Raw genomic sequence first — 17,598 nt, 5'->3', positions numbered from 1 at the left:
AGCTCCTTCCCCGCTCAGGCACTGGTTTCCCGAGGGGTTGTCTTCCACGGCCTGGGAGGGCGCCCCCCACCCCAGCCCTGCCGCTCCTCCCTCAAGACCGCAGGGGCTCTCCCCACTCTTCGCTCTTAGAACCAACGGCGCCCCCCCTGCGTCCACGTTCGTGATGCCCGGCTTGTCTCCGGGGTGAGCGCTCCGGTCCGCAGCTCTCACGTGCTGACAAGCGCGGCCCGTTCCAGGGCCCCCGGCCCCTGCCCTCGACCCCCGGGTCCGCAGGTCCTGACTGAGCGGCCGCGGGCACCGGGCGGTCCCGGCGACGGGAAGCGCCCGCCCTGGGCGCAGCCCACCGCTGCGGGGACCCGCCCGCGGGCGCCCTCGCGAGTCCGCGCCGGCCACGCGCCCAGCACGGCGACTCGCCCTCGAGGCGCGGCCGCGGCCACCTTGCGGTCGCCAGACGTCAGGCGGCTCTCACCCGCCGGAAGCAGAAGTGCGTCAGAGCGGCCGGCCTTGCTCTCTGCGTAGAGTCGCGGGGGCGTGCGGGACCCGGAAGTACTCGCCAAGGCCCCGCCCCACCCGCTAATAGCACTGCCGGGCGAGAAAGCCCTTCCTCTCTGCGCTCGCGCTCGTTGTGGTGCCACCAGGTAGGTCTCGCAGCCGCGGTCGGGGTCGGGGCCGGGGCCCGGGCTGGGTGGCGGCGCGGGGGCCTGGGTCGGGGCGGGGCGGGGACGGACTCGGGCGTGCGTGGGTCGGGGCCTGGGCGGGGTGGCGGCCCGGAGCCCGGGTCGGGGCGGGGCGGGGACGGACCCGAGCGCGCGGACGCGGCCCGTCCTCACGGCGCTGCGGGGGGCTCCACAGACGCTCCCTCAACATGCAGAACGACGCCGGCGAGTTCGTGGACCTGTACGTGCCGCGAAAATGGTGAGCATTCTCCGCCCCGGTCCCTGCATCCCCCGCCGCCGCCACCGGCCGCCGAGCCCTCTCCCTGCCCCTCGCTCGCCGAGCCCCGTCCCCCCTCACTGCGCTCTCCCCGCAGCTCTGCCAGCAACCGCATCATAGGCGCCAAGGACCACGCGTCCATCCAGATGAACGTGGCCGAGGTGAGCCGGGCGGCGGGACGGCTTGTCCCCTGGGGAGGGGCGAGGTCTGGGCGGGCCTCACGTCGATTCCCAAACCCCAGGTTTAGACCCGAAGGCGTTTGGGTGCACCTCTTTGTGACCCCCATTCTTGATTCTCGATTCATAGGTTGACAAGGTGACAGGCAGGTTCAACGGCCAGTTTAAAACCTATGCCATCTGCGGGGCCATTCGCAGGATGGTGAGTGTTCCCCGGCCTCGCTCAGCGGGCCTTTGAACCGGAGTGGCATCTCCCTCCCTGTTCCCACCCTGAGCAGGTTCGTTGGCAGAAGAGACTGCAGCCTGCTGCACTGGACTGTGCTGGCTGCCAGCCCCTTCCTGGGGGTGGAAAAGGGTGCTCGGGGGCCCAAGAAAGGGCCCACCCTGAGAAAACAGGCAGGCGATGACCTTGGAGCTTCCCAGTTATCACAGCTCCTTCCAGCCCCAGAGGTCTGACCCCTGTACCGTCAGGGGTCTGCCTGATGCTAGCGTGTCTACCCTTGGTCGGTTTGGACAGCAGTGTGGCTGGACCTCTGGCCAGCAGGGCGCCTGGTCCCAATGTGCGTTCTCTCCTAGGGCGAGTCAGATGACTCCATTCTCCGACTGGCCAAGGTTGACGGCATTGTCTCAAAGTAAGAGGACTGGGGTTTGGACACAAAGGCCCAGGATGTCTTTGGAGACTAGGTTTTAAAGTTCTTCCTTTTGTTCCAGGAACTTCTGACTGGAGAGGATCCTGGATGTGGAACGTGTGTTATAAATAAAGAGTGAAAACCTATCTGCTGTTTAACTTCTGTGCTTCGGGTGGGGGGAGGGAGGGCTCCTCTGTGCTCTGGAGGGTCGGGGCTGGCGTTTTGCTGATTGGAAGGGGCTGGCCGGCTGAAGGGCAGCCTATGACACGTTGCAAAACCAAATTTTACTTAAAACACAAATACATTACTTTTTGCAAACAGATCCATGACACTTGACTAGACAGTGAGGTCAGATGGCCACTTAAGCGCTCATTTAAGTCCACAGCGCCTCCTAGGCACTGAGGGCGTGGCCCCAGGCCCTTGGATACAGATGTCTGGGCTGGTTCTAGGTGGTGACATTTTAGGCTGGAGTTTAATGCCTTAAATACTGGCTTCATTTGAGTACCACACAGTGGCAGCTGTTGACATTAAAAAGGACGCAACGCACTAAAGGGAAGGTTACAGACGGGTTTGGTGAAAGACTAATTCTCACTACATGAACAGGTAAAGTTTCTGTATCAGCCATTCTAACATCTGTATAGACATTTCCAGGAAGATGTGTTCCTCAAGGCTGAATTGTAAACCAGGACGTACATTTTGTAAGTCGGTCCCCTGCAGTGCCTGTAACAGGAGTGTCCTTGAGACGCTGTGTTGGCTGGACAGGTCACTTGCAGAAGGGTTGCCTGGGGCCTAGCAGCTTCATCCTTCCAGCCCTCCTTGGTGCACGTCAGGTGTGGGAGCCATCTTGGGGAAGACGGGGAAGAGGCACTCCTCAATAAATAAGGTCAGGATACAGACTGGGGCTTCACGCTCCGTCCTGCAGTTGTCCCCCTCTCCTCCCTTAGCCCAAGCGGCTGACTGAGGAAGCAGGAAGAGCAGCCAGCAGGGCGGGAGCCGCCATCCTGCACCCCTGCTGGGGTCTCAAGTTGCTGGTGGTTGAGCGCTCTGATGAGGGCTGGCCTCTGTTCTGCAAAAGCACCGGTGCACACGCGTAGGATGCAGGGTGGGGCTGTCCCGGAGCCCCTCCAGTGACAAGCTTATGGGACAGCAGTAGGGAAGCAACGTAATGGCCCAGCCAACACGGTCCTTTCTGAGAGCAGCTGACCCGTGAAGGAGAAGCTCCAGCCCACGGTCTTCAGTGTTTCTGGTGGGGCAGCAAGTGGATGAACTGGGCCATGTGTAGCGTAGAGAAGCTGGCGTGCCGGGCACACACCTGCCCAGGACAACGACCGGCCTTTGGGGTCGGCTTGGTGTGGCGGCTCCTTTGGCCCAGGTGGCTCCCACTTCCTGCCGGGAGGAAGAACGCTGGCCCGACCCTTGCGGGGAGGCAGGGCTGTGAAGGGGTCAGTCTCCTCCCCGCTGGAGGCTCAGGTGTGGTTCAAGTCACAACTTCAGCAGACGCCGTTTAACCGGCTTCTGTGCCCTCAGGAAAAAAGACCCAAAGAACCAAATCCTACACGACAGTAAACACGGTTTCTCCACAATATTGCGTAGGAAGATCAAGAGCCAGCAATCCAGTCATCCTGAAGGTCCCCAGTGTCGTGGGCAAGGGGCGGTCTTCCCGGTGAGACGGATCCTTGCGTGGGGTGGGCTAGTTCTGTGCCCAGAGGCCTGCTGGGGTGTGTGACCCCCAACAGGGCATCGGGACTTCACAGTGATGTGATCCTTGGAAGAACAGAAGTCTGAGAGTAAAAAAATGAGACTAAAACCAACCAGGGGTCTGCTATCCTTGGCTTCGGCTGACGCCAGAGCTGTGTGTGTGGATGTGGGTAGGTGGGTGCACACCCCCCGAGGGGGCTGTGCTGGGCTGGGAAGGAGCCAGGCCGAGGGGGGAGTGGGGATTCCACAGCGCGGTCTCCACGTCCGGAAACCCCAAACAGCCGAGATTAATGCCCCAACAGGTTAACGCTGGCAATCCAGCACGTGCAGTGAGGTCTGGAGACCCAGATCTCCACGAGACACTAGTGCGGTGGCTACGATGGTAGCAGAAGGCTGGGTGATGCGAAGAGGAGAAAAGCTGTGAAGTCAGGATCCACCACCGCGCAGCATTAAGTCCTGGTGCCAGACCAGGCACAGGAAAAAAAGAAACAACAAAGGCCCACATTTTGTTCACGGAGGAACGCAGCAGGGCTCTCCGAAATACCGCGGTGGTGTGGTGTGCTTTGGAATGGAAGCCATGTCCCTCCAGGGAAGCCAGGGCGTGGGGGAGTGGTGGCACCAGCCGGCGAGGGCCGCGCGTCCACACCCAGTGCCTGGAAATGCGCCCGCTGGCCCACGACGTGCCAGGAGCGCCCACAGGGGCCGGGCCACGCTAGAACTGCTGCGTGAGGCGTCGGTAATGAGGTAACACCTGGTTCTCGGGAAGGTAGAGAGCAAGTTCCAGGGCCACGAGCACCGTGAACTCAAACCCAATCAGATCCCGTCTGTTGAACCGAAACTTTTCTTCTAACTTCTGTGTTGAAGAAGAGAGAGGGGTTGAGCTGCGGCCCCTCCTCCGGTTCCCGGCCAGGCGGCCAGGTGGCTGGGTCTGGGCGTGGGGGGTGGTCCTGCCTCCCGCAGCCGGGAGCGGGGGGATAGGGACGTGCATACTCACATCGATGAGCTGCTTCACGTCGTTCTTGCGGAGGTCGCTGCTGATCTTGGCGGCCAGCAGCACGCAGGCGCCCGCACACAGCTTGCGGTTCTGCTTGTTGACCTTGCCCTGCAGGATCAGCTTCTCGAAGTACACATAGGCCATGGACACCGTCACGGGCTCCAGACCGCTCTCCTCAGACAGGTTCCACATCTCGCGTTTCAAACTGCGGGTTTACACGGGAGCCAAGGGCTTTGGGGCCAGGAAGCGCCCACGTCCCTGCTTGAGGGGTGTGCCTTTGGGCCACCAGAAAAGCGCCATTTCCTCCCAGAGGCTGTGGCCCGGCGCTAGGGCCCACGTCTTGGTGGGCGGGCAGCAGGCTGGTCTTGGTCTCCACTTGGCCCTCGGCTGGGCCCGCGGCACCCAACTGTCCTCAAGGGGACCCCCCGGAGGACAGAGTCCCCGTGCTCCTGTGGCAGTGAGGGGGCCGTGTGGGGAGGGAAGGTCAGTGCAAAGGCCCTGAGGTGCGGCCGTGCTGAGGCAGAGTCTGGACCTCTGGCTGTGGGGCCTCAACCTCGTCATCTATCAAGTGGGGACGGTCACAGGGCCCGGCTCAGGGGCTGTGGGCACCAGTGAGGAGGAGCCCTGCAGGTGTGGGCGGGTATGAGAAGCACCGAGGGCACCTGACCAAGGAGGCGGCAGGGCAGCTGCTGGCACTGGCCTGGCTGGCTGGCGGGAGGGGCTGAGGAGGGGCGCGTCCCTCTCTCAAGCTCAGGGATCTGCGTGGACCCGGCCTGGCGGCAGCGGGCTTGGGGACGCCCGCCTCGGCCCTCCTCACCTCCTGATTTTGCTCAGCGTCAGCTTGATGTGCGGGAACTTCTCCCGGAAGGTCTCGTTCATGTCCTTCTTGAGGTCAGAGGGCTTCACGTACTCTATCACTGTGGTCTGCGACGGATAAGGACCATCCCCATGCAGCCCCAGGGGCGTCTGCACGCCACCTGGGCCTGCAACCGTGAGGCCCCGGGCCCACGAGAACGATGCCAAGACGTGGGTGAGGCTGGGCCCAGGGCGCGTAGCTGCCCCCGCCCCTGGTGCCGGCCCACAGCCCAGCCCTGGGCGGCGCCCCTACCATGTAGGACGCGAAGATGAGGACACGCTTGTGCTTGCCGCAGGGCCACTGAGGGTCATCCAGGAGGTCGGGGTTGTACTCCAGGGCATCCCCCGCGTCGGCCCCTGCGAGCAGAGGGCAGCCCTGACCCACCACAAGCCCCGGTGAGTGGCTTGGCCAACCCCAGCCTAGTGCCAGGCAGCAGCTGTGCTGAGGGCGTCATCGTGGGACAAGGAGAGTGGGGTCAGGGGCTCCAGGTGTGGTCCCCCTCCTCGGGGGCCGGGGCCGGGGAGGACGTCCTGACGAGGAGGGGCCCCCGCCCAGAGCCATCGGTGGGTGCAGGTTCTCTGCGGCTGGGCTCAGGGGCAGCACAGGGTGTGCGCTCTGGGGGCCCCCCTCCTGAGAGGCTGCGGCGGACCCGCTCCCCAGGCTTGGGCTGAGGACTGTGGGGCCACCTGCCCTGCTCCCGGTCAGGGCCCTTGGGCTACCTAGTTCCGAGCCAGCTGGTGCTGCCCTGGGCGGGATGGGTTTGCATCTGGGCCCCAGCAGAGCGCGGGGGACACTGGGCCGGGGCTGAGGTGGCGGGCCATGGCTGTCCGGCTTGAGCGTGACCAGGGCGTTGGTGGGGTACAGGAACTTGGCGTAAGACACAACCTGGCAGGCAGTGCATCGGGCTTAGCCCCGCCGCCCCGTCCAGGACCAGAGGTCCAGCCAGGTCCCTCCTGACCGCTGCAGCTCCCGCCGCCCAGGGCTGACGCTGCTCCCCGCTTGCAGGTTCCAGAACGCCCCGCCCCTCATCTGGGATCTGCAGCCGGAGCTCTTCCCTGCCTCGGGGGCCCCGACCTCCCATCGTCACCAGGCCCCCACGAGGCGACCGGCCTGTTTGGGCGTCTGCTCCTACCTTTCCATCCGCCCCCAGCTCGACGCCTTCCAACTGGAAAACCATCTCGGAAGACACGGAAACGCCGCCGGACGGATGTCTCTGCTTCTGGCTGTCCACCCTCAGGTCACTGCAACGCACGGGACGGGACAGAGCTGCCGGCCCCGCCCCTGACCTTGCGCAGGTGGGAGCTGAGCCCCAGGGGCCCACAGCGCCCCACCTCCACACCCTCGAGGCCCTGTAGCAGCCTCAGCAGGGGTCACGAGGACTCCCGCTATGAGAGCCGTCTCTGTCTCAGCTCCTTCCTGGTCCCAGGCCCTTCCTGTTCAATCTCCCTGGTGGTGGGCCGGCCTCGGCTTCACCTCAAGTCACTTCTCAGGGGTGCGCCCTCCACCTGCAGCCACACCCTCGGGCACACAGGTCCCGATGCGCGTCCCCACCCTGACAGCCGTCTCCCTCTTCCCGGGGCTATGCGCTGGGCACAGCTGCCTGGCCTGGTCACGGGATGCACAGCGGTGTCCCGCCAGGAGGAACATCCCAGGCACCGACGTTTAGCAGCTCAAACGGGATAACGGTGCGGACGCGCCCCTCCCTGAGGACCAGGACCCAAACGGCCTTCGAGCTCTCAAGCAGCTTCGGCAGAAGCTGGTCTGCTGGCCCCGTGTGAGGCTGCGATGGTGTGGAGCTCCCGGGCGGTGGGGACCAGCCGCTCACCTGACACGCAGGCCTTCTCCATAGGGCAGGACCGAGAAGGCCGCACACAGGGACCGTTTGGCGCAGATGAGCACGATCCTGCGGGAAGGATGGGGTCAGGGCAGGGCGGCAGGCGTTTCCCTTCCTGCCTAGACTCAGATGGGAACTGCCCCAGGCATCGGGGGACGCCCGGGATGGCGGTTCATACGAGAGAGGCCAGGCTGTGCAGACACCAGAGGCAGAGGCGCGTGCCCGAGGACGGCTGGTCAGGGAAGCCCATCCTCGGGCATCCCAGCAGGGCAGGGGCCTCACGGCATCAGAAAGCGCCCAGTTCCATGTTCCGAGACAAAGTGGCCCGAGAGGGGCCGCTGCGTGGGGCGCACAGCAGAGAGGATGGCCTTTCCTTCCTCTGGGCATGGCTCTGCCCAGCCCGGCCCCAGTTCAGCAGGGAGGACGACGGTGGAAGACCCCCTTCCCTGGCTGGGACCCTGGGCACCAAGGGTCCACTGAAGCCAGCCCGGCGCTCAGTCTGCCGGGGGCCTGCTCCTGGGCCAAGCCTGTCATGCTGGGGACCACGCTGGGGTTCCAGGACTGTCCAAGCTACAGCCACCGCAGGGAAGACGCAGCACTGCCCGACCAGGGCTGCCTGGTAGGTGCCTGGGCACGGCCTCCAGCAGGAAGGGGAACGGTCTGGAGACGCTTTGGGTCAGGACGATGGCCTCAAGGCCAGGAGGGCAGAGCGTGAGGGACACGGGGCACGAGGGACGGGGCTTCTACAGATGTAGGGCCTCGGAGGGCTGTGCTGGGCACTGGCTATCACTCTGCAGCCCTGTTCAGGGAAGCCAGATGCCCTCTGTGTTCCCTTCTCCCCCAGACACAGCCCACCACTCTGCCTGTTCCCACTGTGTTTCCAGCATCCCTGGGTTTTAGACTTCTACTCAAGGCTGCGGTGGCCGGGTGGCTCCTCGCCCGGACGTGCTGAGGACCCCAGCGTTTGGTGAATACGGAGGGAAGAGGGTGGGATGGGGAGAGGGTCCACTTCCGAAGGGACATGGGCTGGGCCGTGTGGGCGAGCAATCCCTTAGCGCGCTGAAGGAAGACATGGCTGCTGACAAGGGCAGGACCCCGGGCCCCACCGGGCGCGAGGGAGGACCCGCTGGGCAGCCACAGGGCGGGGCGGGGCTGGCCCACGCCGGCACCTGCTGTTCTTGGTGTCGTACTGCCTCATGTTCTTGATGAAGTGCGTCTTCTTCAGGCCTTTGTGTCTTGGGGATCCAGATGTATGTTTGGTTCTGCAGGTGAAAAGGAGGTCACTCTTCCCCTCCTGGGAGCCTCTCTGGCCCCAGGAGAAAGGACGGGGTGCAAGCGGCAGGCGGGGCTCCTTACCTTTGAAGCGAGGCACATGCCACCGTGTCTTCCAGAAACTCGAGCGAGCAGCGCTGGGAGCCTACGCGCCTTCTGTAAAGAGGACACGGCAGGGCCTCAGGGTACTGTCCAGAGGCTGCCTCCTGCGCCCTCCTCCCAGAGGCCCAGCCTGCGTCTCAGGCCCCGATGGGGCCCCCAGGCCACGGGCCAGAAGCAGGTCTGCGGTGAGGTCTGAGTGTTGGGCAGGGCCACCCAAGGCCACAAGAACCTGAGGGGGACATGGCACCGGGAGGGATGGCTGGCCGGGCCCTGGTCTGCCCACCGCCTCTCGGAGCTTAGCCAGGGGTCCCGGGAAGGGGGCATGGTGGGGCTGGACGGGGTCCCGCGGTGGCTCTGCCACGTCCTGCCGACCCTCTCCCGCCCACCTCAGCGTGTAGTGCTGCCCCGGGCCCAGGACACCTAGAAGCCTCTCCCCCTCGGCTGGGCCGCCCTCCCTGCACCAGCCCCCGCCTCCAGCCTCAGGGCCCTGGCAGGGGCTGTTCCCTCGGTCTGGAACCTTCTTTCTCCAGATCTTCCCGTGGCTACGTCCCCCTTGACTTGAGGCTCAGTTCACACGTGGCCCTCCCCCTCCCCAGGACAGCAGCAGTCCTGGTATGCACGTCAGGGAGGTGTCTGCTTGGGCCTGTCGCCGGAAGCACAGTGGGTGTGCTGGGCTTGCGGTGCTCCCCCACCCTTGCCTCCTGCCTCTCAGCTCACCCCTGGGAGCATAAAGGAGCCAGAAACCCATCAACCCGCAGCCCCACCTCAGCATCGTCCAGGCCTGGCGGCCAGAACTCTTCCCAGACCAAAGCCCTGCCCAGGGACAGGGAGGAAAGCGCTTCTATTAGACCCACACAGAGGGGAGTCTGAACCCAGACGTGTGGCTGCGTGGTCAGGAGGCCCCCTGGGCTGGGGAGATGGCCTCAGTGACTCCTCGGGAGGGGACACAAATGGCCTTAGGTCAGGCCTGAGGCTGAAGGCCAGAGACCCCCAGACATCCTGGGTGGTCGGGGAGGAGTGTGTCCCGGTGACCACAAAAGGGAACCAAAGACCGGCTGCCCGATGACAGTTGGGGGCTGCCCCCAGCCCTCTGAGGTGCTGACGGTGCTGGGGTTGTCCCAGAGACAAACCGGGTGTTTGGTCTGGTTTAAAACCATCCCAGGAGGGGGCCTTACCAGCACCCAGCACACAGGGAGCTCGGGAGGGCAGCCTCCCACCTGGCACTGGGCCCAGAAACCCTGCACAGGCTGCACCCTCAGGTCAAGGTCACACACCCAGGTTCTTGCCACCAAGGCCACCAGCAGGGACCGCTCAGGACAAAGCCAAGAAGCCGGGCTCTGCTGCCCCACTCCTCCTGGGCTCCGGTCACCGTGGTTTACGAGATGGAGGAACACGGGTCTCACTCAGCCTGGGCCGGGCAGGTGTCCAGGGCCCAGGTGTCAACGGCAGCCGTTCCCTGAGGCTGAGCCTCGCTGCGGAGCCGCTCCCAGAAGCTGCAGCCTGCCCTGCTGCCGCCTTCCTTGCAGCATCTCACGGGACCCTCCCCCTGGCAGGACCCCTGGCATCCAGACGACGCCTGGCACGGTCAGGCCACCTCTCCCGGGTCAGGCCAGGTGGGAAGGGGGCAGCAGGAGGGGCACATCAGGCAGGCACCCAGCACCCAAGGAGGCCTGGGGTAGGGACTGGTGAGCACCGGCCCCACGGTGGGCGATGAGGCAGGCCCTGCCCTGAGAGGGCGCCCCACTGCAGGTGGACGTGCAGGACCCGTGCCGGGAAGCGAAGCCGGCCTGGTGGAGACAGGAACGCCCCACACAGGTGTGCGTGTCCTGCCCCGCGGGGCTGGGCTCAGAGGTCCCGGGCAGCAGTCCCGCGTGGCTTTCTCAGGCTTGCTTCCTCAGGTAATTTCCCAGGTGAGGCCCGATGGCTCCGGCACGCCTGGGACCTCGCTTACAGGGCCCAGAGGCCAGCGGCAGTCTCCATGGAGGCAGCCATGGGCCCTTGGGGGCCGGGCTGCCTGAGCTCTGGCCCAGCGCGCTCCAGGAGACCTCTCTCATCCCACCGAGCGGCAACACCTGATCCCAGCTGGTTTCGTGCATCTCTATCTTTGTGGTTTTCTTCTAGATTTTCTTCTCTGTAAGCATTTTATACGTAAACTCAATCCTCACAGCCCTCAGCGTACAGGTGGTGAAACTGAGGCACAGAGCTGGCGGGAGTTAGGGGCTGGGAGCTGCGCCCTGCCCTCCGGCGCTGCCTCTGCCCCTGGATTCTGCCACCCGCCCCCGTGCCGCCCTCCTGACCGCGTTGGGGGAGCTGGAATCAAGGCTGCTGCGTGCTCTCAGGGCTCCTTTCCTGAACTCGGCCTGTGTCCGCGTGATGCTATTTGGGTTTGGGTCCAGAGACAGGGACGACGCTGACGAGGGTACCCTGAATCCTGAGCACAGACCAGGCTGGCCAAGTGAGGGGCTGTTGCTTTCGAGCCCCCCACTTCCCACCTCCCACCCCAGAGGAGCTGGCCCCGCGGCCCGAGGGAGGCTGAGAGCCCCGCTGGGATGGGGACCCTCCGGGGGCCGCCAGGCAGCCGCGGGCTCGCTCGTCCCAGGACGGGGACTGGCGCCCGGCCCCTTCCGTAGGCGGTGCCCTTTCCAAACCCACTGCTGGCCGGTCGACCAAGGAGGCAGCCTCTCAGGAGTCCCGAGGCGGGACCTCCACGGACTCCCACGTGGCCCTGGGAGGACGGCACCCCTGAGCACTCGCCGCTCTGGAAACGGCTCAGAATCCCAACGCTGACCACACGCCGGCCCGGGCCTGTAGGCACGATAGGAACGTTCCAGCAGCTCTACCCGAAACGACCCCCACTGGGAGCAATCCCGCCGTGGACCCCATTGGGAGCAGGCCCCTGGAAGCGGCGTGTGCAGGGCCCGGCTGAGGACCTGAGCGGGGACAGGCGGTGCCGCGCCCCGGGTCCTGCTGGTCGGTGGTCAGGATGTGCGCGCCTCTCCCTGTACGCCCGTTACTCTGTTTAAAAAGTGCTACAAACAAACTACAAAGAACAAAGCCTGGGCTCCTGCCGCCTCAGCTAACACCCTCCCACTCCCCGACGTCTGGGCAAATGCAAGTCCCAGGGAGCCAGGAGGCCCTCGTGGCTAAGCCGTCCAAGGCACACGGGATGGTGCCCCCCACATGGCGGTGACTGGCCCGAGGCCGCCTGTGCTGGACTCTGTAGGGAAGATGGGGTCGGGGGCACAGGGGACCACCCCACTGGCTCACTTTCACAGCTGCCCCTTTACAAACCGGTGGCCCATACTCGCCTTCCCCAAGAGACAGGCAGGAAGAGAAACTGCCACTTTTTAGACGTTGTTTCCACTTGATAAATTCCTTCACTTTGTAACTGAAAAAACGGCCCAGCTGAGAAGAGAAGGGCTCCTGCCTAGTTGGGAGACCACTCAGTCCGAGCCAGGGGCCACGTGCAGGGGCTGCTGTGCGTGGGCTCAGCCGGTCTGAGAACGGGCAGGCCGCTGACAGGGGCCAGCACGACGACACTGAACCCTCCCCTGCCAGGAGAGTGTGGGCAGGGGTCCTGTCCGGCCGGCCCACCGCTTCACCCGGGCCTGAGCACGGGGCCTGGCACATCACAGGCCGTCGTGCATCCTTGTTGAGTGAGTGGGTCGCCCTAGGTACCCTGTCTCACCAAGTCCCTGCCAGCTTCCCCGGGTGACAGGACCCACATGTGGTCCTGGGCCGGCCTCCATCTTAGCAAGGCCTCTGGACCCCCTCTAGGCTCCAACCTCGGTGACCACTTCCAGCCGTTTTCCAGCTGGAGAGCAAGAAACCCCCAAATCAGCGATGTGAACAGACTGCCAGACACTCCACCGAAATCGCTTTAATTTGGACAGGCGCTCGGCAGCCTCCAGAGCGCTAGGCGGCTCCTGGCTAAGACGGCAGCTAAAATCCCAGGCCCTTCCTCGGGGCCAACCCTGCGCAAGCCCTTCCGAATCGCAAGGGTTTCTGCTCCCAGCTAACCCGGCCACGCCCCCGGCTCACCTTCCCCCGTGTTAGTGCCCTGGACTAACGACTAATGACGACCGCTGGGGGTTGAACAGTGTCCCCAAAATATGCTAAGTCCTCACCCGTCACCTGTGACTACGAGCACAGCTGCAATAGGGTCTTCACAGGTGTGACCAAGTTAAGGTGAAGCCCTTAGGCTGGGCCCTGACCCGATGACCAGCTGGGTCAGGGTGTCCTTACAAGCAGAGAGAAACGCCAGGTGAAGACAGAGACACCAAGGAGAAGCTGTGTGAGGACAGAGTCAGAGACTGCAGGGTTGTGGCCACAAGCCCAGGACATCTAGGGGACCCTTACCCCCGAGCCCTCCCAGGAGCAAGGCCCTGCCCACGCCCTGACTCAGGCTGTAACTTCCAGGACCGTGAGAGGAAACCCTGCTGCTGCCTGAAGCCTCCAAGCCCCCCCCCCCCCCCGAGAGAGGAGGGCCAACATGACAGAGGAGGGCGCAGTGGTCTCGTGGGGCAGGAAGAGGACCTGCAAGCCTGTGTCTGACCCATCCGGAGAAGCCCAGAAACCGGGTAAGCGCTAGGTGACCGTGGTGTCGAAATGAAAGCAAAGTTCTAGGGAGGAAGGTAAGGATTCTGATGAGTCACTCACTGGCTTAGCAGCAACAGCCGCACCAGACTATGCCCTGAGCATGAAACACAAACTCCCCACCGTGGGCTGAGCTGTGAGCACACCCTGGGCAACCGGGATGTAACACAAGTCCTCACTCCCCGGGCCGGGCCACCGTCACCCTCGCTGAGCCCTGGCCACCCAGCAGACCTCACAACAGCCCCTCCGGCAGGTAGTACCTAACACAAACCCATCTCACAGAGAAGCAAACTGAGGCTCAGAGAGGCTGTGCCACCTGCTCTGAGTCCCAGAGCTCCTGAGAGGTGGAGCTGGAATTCCAACCAGGTCTGTCCCCAAAGCCTGGGTCAGACCACCACACTCATGACACAGACTTTGGGAAAAGACCCTCAGGATTCTCTCCATTCCCCAGAACAACTTAACCTCGAAGTCCACAGCCTATAGCTGGCAGCCCCCTTGCTACCTGCGACTACCTGCGGCCCTGCCTCTGGGCCCAGGGAGCACAGAGAGAAACGGACAGTGCCCACCCCGGGAGCCTGCCATCTGTCAGGGGAGGGTCAGTGACTCTCAGACCCAAGGGCTGGGCCCTGTGCTCGGCAGCAGAAACCGAGGAGGGGCAGAGTCTGGGGGGGCAGGTGCGGCCCTGCGACATCTGAACGGGGATTTGAAGGCCAAGTGGGAGGGAGGGGCAGGAGAGGGCTCCTTACACAGGCCAGGCCAGGGGAGGAGGGACACAGGGACTGTGGAGGGTGCAGCGGGAACACCGAAGGGCACCTGACTTGTGCCACATCCCAGCCTGTTCTGTGTCCCCAGAGCCTGGGCCCCTCACACGCTCTTCAGAAGCAGCACAAGCACCATCAAGCCCCATCGCCAGGCAGGGCTCCTGGCTACAGGCGCTTCATCGCGTCCCCGCATTCGAAGGGCTTCGCGGGCCAGGCTGCTGGCCTGTCGGTTCACAGCGAGGGCCTGGCCCCCAACCAGGGTGCCTCAACTGTTTGCTGAATGACACACGGCCTGCCCAGCACCACACACAGGGCTGCGGGACCGGGAGAGGAGGGCACAGCGCAGGCCTGGCTGTAGGTGAGCGGGACCCTTGAGGCCTCACACAGTGGACATCCCTGCCACTCTGCCCTGGCGTGCGGAGTGACTCGAATGGGACCTGGCGTGAAGGGAGGACTGTCCTCGGGCTGATGGCTGCCAGGAGACAGGACCACTCCGTTGGAGAGTCTGCCGGCTGAGGAAAGCAGGCTTTGGGGCAGGGGGCACAGACTAGAAGGGCAGAGCTCAGGGGTGGGGGTGGCCCTGAGATGGGCTGAGGCGTTCCTAGAAATGAAATCAGGGCAGGGGGAGTGCCTGCGATCTGGGATGTGACAGGCCCAGGGGCCCTGAGCTCAGAGTGGACAAAGGAGGCAGGGGTAATGGGGGGCCTCCAGTGACCAGTAGCTGTGGGATGGGGGGCTGGGAGGTCTGGCCTGGTGTGGGAGACTCTGGGGCTAGATGTCACAGTACAGGGAAGATCCCTGGCCCACATGGAGGGGGTCACCCAGTTTAGAGAACGAAGGGGAACCCAGAGGGGGTGTTTGTGAGTCCCTGTGCCAACAGGACTGGTAACAGTGGGCTGGGGAGGGGGGTGTGTCTGGAGCTGACAGGGCTCTGTGTCTGGGGGCTGATAAGGGCTGAGGGAACCCCAGACTCATGTTCAGGGGACCGACAAGATTGAGAGGACCCTGACCCCGTATTCAGGGGTGGCAGAATTAAGGGGACCATGACCCTTAAGTCTGGGGACTCACGGGGCCCGAGGAGACCCTAACATCCGTGTCCAGGGAGTTGACAGCTTGCAGATGACTCCCGACTCTGACATCTTAGGATGGTGGGGCCCAGTCAAGACTCCCTTCTGGGGCTGGCAAGGCGCAGGACACCCCAACCCTCTGTCCCTCACTGACAGGGCCCAGGACACCCCAGCTGGTGTCTGGGGCTCACAGGGGATCAGGGTCACCTCCCGGTCTCCAAGTCCTACGCTGACAGGTCACTCAAACCCTGTGGCACGAGCTGACCCTGATCTTCTGTAGGTCACCTCAACCCCACATTATGAGCTGAGCCAGCCCAGGGCCACCTGCCACCCTGCTCACTGCGCTGATGGCCCCCAGGTCACCCCGACCCTGTGTCCCGGGCTGTCAGGCCCCCAGGCCACCTCAACTCCTTGCCTGGGCGACTCCACTGCCTCCAACCCTGAGCCCTGGGTGACTCCGCCAGGTGACCCCGACCCCCGCGGTGACCCAGCCCCAGGCCACCCCGCCGCCCCCCAGGCCCCAGGTGACCCGGGCCACACTCACCTCTGGCGCTGCCCGTCCAAACCCAGGCTCAGGCCGAGGCCCAAGCCGGCGGGCGCGGGGCTGAGCAGGCCCTGGGGCGCCGAGGCCCGGCCCGCGGGTCCGGGCAGGGGCAGGCCGGCGGGGGGCGCGGGCGGCGGCGGCGGCGGTGGCGGCGGCGGCGCGGGCGGCTCGCGGGCCTCGGTGGGCGGCGGCGGCGGCGGCGGCGGCGGGGGCTTCTCGCCGCCCGGGCCCAGGCTCGGGGGCCGCCCGTCCAGGGAGATGTTGTTGAGAAAGAAGAGCGCGGCCTGGCGGCGCCGCGAATCCCCTCGCCGCCGCAGCGCCTGCGGCGCGGCCCGGGTGGCGGGGCCGGGGGACTGGTCCGAAGACCCACCCGCCGCAGCCGCGGCCATCCTCCGACTGAGCCCGCCGCCCGCCCGCCACCGCCCTCCAGCTCGCGCATGCGCCCGCGCCCGCCGCCCATTGGCCGGGGCGCACCCGTATGCAAATATATCGCCGTCACGCCCGCCCATTGGCCAGCGCGGGGCGGGCGGGGGGAGCAACTCCCTTGGGTCCTAGAGCGGGTTCCGAGGCGGCCAAGGGGGAGCCGGGAGAAGCCCCGAGGCCTGGCTCTGGGCGAGCGGTGGAGGTGCCGCGGGTTCGAGTCCCTGACTCGGAAGTCGCGGCCCCGGGGCGCCAGTGCTCTGTTCCACTTGCTGGGCTGTGGCGTTCGTGGTCAGCGTTCTTAAAGCCTCGTCTTTAGGCTCCAGCGCACTTCCCCTCTTGGGGTGTGTGTCTTTGCGGGGGCGGGGGTCTGACGTGCGGGCGCTGGAGCTGTACCACCCGCCGGGAGCCCCAGGAATGGCCAGCGGTGCCCCCTGGCCTCCCCCAGTGACTGAAGACGACACCGCGAGTCCGAGGGGAGAAGGCACCTGCCTGGGGTGGCAGGCAGGCGGGCGGTGCTGCACCTTCAGTCCCAGACAGAGTCCTGCACGGCCGTCAGCAGAAAAGCGACCTTGAGTCTGGGGGGTGCCAGGTCTGTTTCCTCTTGTGTACCGGGACCCCCAACTTCAGAGCCGGTGGCTTCATGCTCAGGTGCTGCCTTCTGGAGCCCCCAGGAGCCCACCTCTGTCTTGGGGGGCAGGATCCTGCAGTCACCTCTGTGCCACTGGCCTGCTCTGTCCAGCTGTGTGCCTGTGGGCTTACTTATCCTTCAGGTGGGGGTCGCTGATTTCCACCTCAGGGTATGGTCAGGGTTGAGTGGGCTCAGCCCGGGGCTGTCACCAGCGCTGGGGCTTCCCGGCGGTTGGAGACCGGCACTTGCCGTGTGGTTTGCCCACGCAGCTGTGAATGCTCCTCCGTGGAACCATACACGGCACACGCATTTCTGTCCTCCGTGCAGGTGTTGGGGGGCGGGGCAGACACAGCCCTGGCCTGCAGAGCGCCTCCTAGCGAGCGGGAGGCCAGTATCATCGTGGATCAGGGCCCCAGGGCCTGGCCCTGCTGGCCAGCTGTTACCAGTAGGAGGACCCTGGCAGGTTGGGGCGGGGGCGGGCTGCCAAACTGGTAGCTAATAGTTAAGCGGATGTCAGATGAGGAAAATGAAAAGGGGCGGTGGGAGGATGAAGCGATGGAGGGCTGTTATTTGGTTATTGGCCCTCAGCTCCAAAACCATGCTGTCTGCTGCCCGATAATGGAGCTGGGCCCTGTAGACTTTTCTCCTGTGCCAATTGGCATTATGTTAAACTTCGGTGGTGCCACAGGGACACGGTGGGGGCGGGGGGAGTGGGCGTGGTCTTCTTCCAGGTTCTGTGTCGGGTGGAAGCCTGGGTGAGCTGCCCTGTGTGCCCTGTGGCGGTGCAGATGGCTCACAGGCCAGTGGACCAGGGACCCAGAGTGTGGAGGGGCTCTGTGTGGGGCCTGGCGGACATCCCCTGTTGTGTTCCCACAGCCCTCCCCAGAGGCTGCCCTGGTCCCTGTAATGCTCTGCAGATGGGGCTGGTTTTGATCCTGCCCTTCAGAAAGGGAGTGACTTCCCATCCCTGGGCACATTCAAGAGCCTCTTGCGTCACCTGCCCAGGCAGGTGGAAGCCCAGATGACCCCCGACCCTGCCAGCTGCACACGCCATCCTTCATTACACTTTATTCTTCGGGTGCCCT

General features: G+C 64.8%; 2 protein-coding genes across 2 annotated transcripts; one reads left to right on the top strand and one right to left on the bottom strand.

Moving 5' to 3' along the window:
- Positions 1-561: 561 nt before the first annotated feature.
- RPS21 (ribosomal protein S21) lies at positions 562-1,884 on the top strand. Its single transcript, XM_060122804.1, has 6 exons — positions 562-638; positions 853-915; positions 1,031-1,094; positions 1,240-1,311; positions 1,686-1,741; positions 1,821-1,884. The coding sequence occupies exons 2-6, from the start codon at positions 866-868 to the stop codon at positions 1,828-1,830; spliced, it is 252 nt and encodes an 83-aa protein (XP_059978787.1). The 5' UTR covers positions 562-638; positions 853-865; the 3' UTR covers positions 1,831-1,884.
- A 119-nt stretch (positions 1,885-2,003) lies between these two features.
- CABLES2 (Cdk5 and Abl enzyme substrate 2) lies at positions 2,004-17,554 on the bottom strand. The gene is made up of 10 exons (XM_060122534.1): positions 15,463-17,554; positions 8,477-8,548; positions 8,290-8,382; positions 7,112-7,189; positions 6,419-6,527; positions 6,006-6,171; positions 5,539-5,642; positions 5,248-5,354; positions 4,431-4,635; positions 2,004-4,289 (listed from the first exon to the last, which is right to left on the bottom strand). Exons 1-10 carry the CDS (start codon positions 15,969-15,971, stop codon positions 4,149-4,151), a joined length of 1,584 nt encoding a protein of 527 aa, XP_059978517.1. The 5' UTR covers positions 15,972-17,554; the 3' UTR covers positions 2,004-4,148.
- Positions 17,555-17,598: the final 44 nt, after the last annotated feature.

Source organism: Lagenorhynchus albirostris, chromosome 15 (assembly GCF_949774975.1).
Source record: "Lagenorhynchus albirostris chromosome 15, mLagAlb1.1, whole genome shotgun sequence".
Classification (NCBI taxonomy): Eukaryota; Metazoa; Chordata; class Mammalia; order Artiodactyla; family Delphinidae; genus Lagenorhynchus; species Lagenorhynchus albirostris.
This window is presented reverse-complemented; position numbering and strand designations above follow the sequence as displayed.

What these genes read in the sequence shown, in the direction of transcription:
- RPS21 (XM_060122804.1), top strand. Translation starts at nt 866, where the DNA reads ATGCAGAACGACGCCGGCGAGTTCGTGGACCTGTACGTGCCGCGAAAA. An exon ending in CTGTACGTGCCGCGAAAATG is followed by an intron (nt 916 to 1,030) that starts GTGAGCATTCTC and finishes CTCTCCCCGCAG; the next exon opens with CTCTGCCAGCAACCGCATCA. An exon ending in GCGGGGCCATTCGCAGGATG is followed by an intron (nt 1,312 to 1,685) that starts GTGAGTGTTCCC and finishes GTTCTCTCCTAG; the next exon opens with GGCGAGTCAGATGACTCCAT.
- CABLES2 (XM_060122534.1), bottom strand. Translation starts at nt 15,971, where the DNA reads ATGGGCGGGCGTGACGGCGATATATTTGCATACGGGTGCGCCCCGGCC. An exon ending in GGAGAAGGCCTGCGTGTCAG is followed by an intron (nt 6,528 to 7,111) that starts GTGAGCGGCTGG and finishes CGTGCGTTGCAG; the next exon opens with TGACCTGAGGGTGGACAGCC. An exon ending in ACGCTGAGCAAAATCAGGAG is followed by an intron (nt 4,636 to 5,247) that starts GTGAGGAGGGCC and finishes GTAAACCCGCAG; the next exon opens with TTTGAAACGCGAGATGTGGA.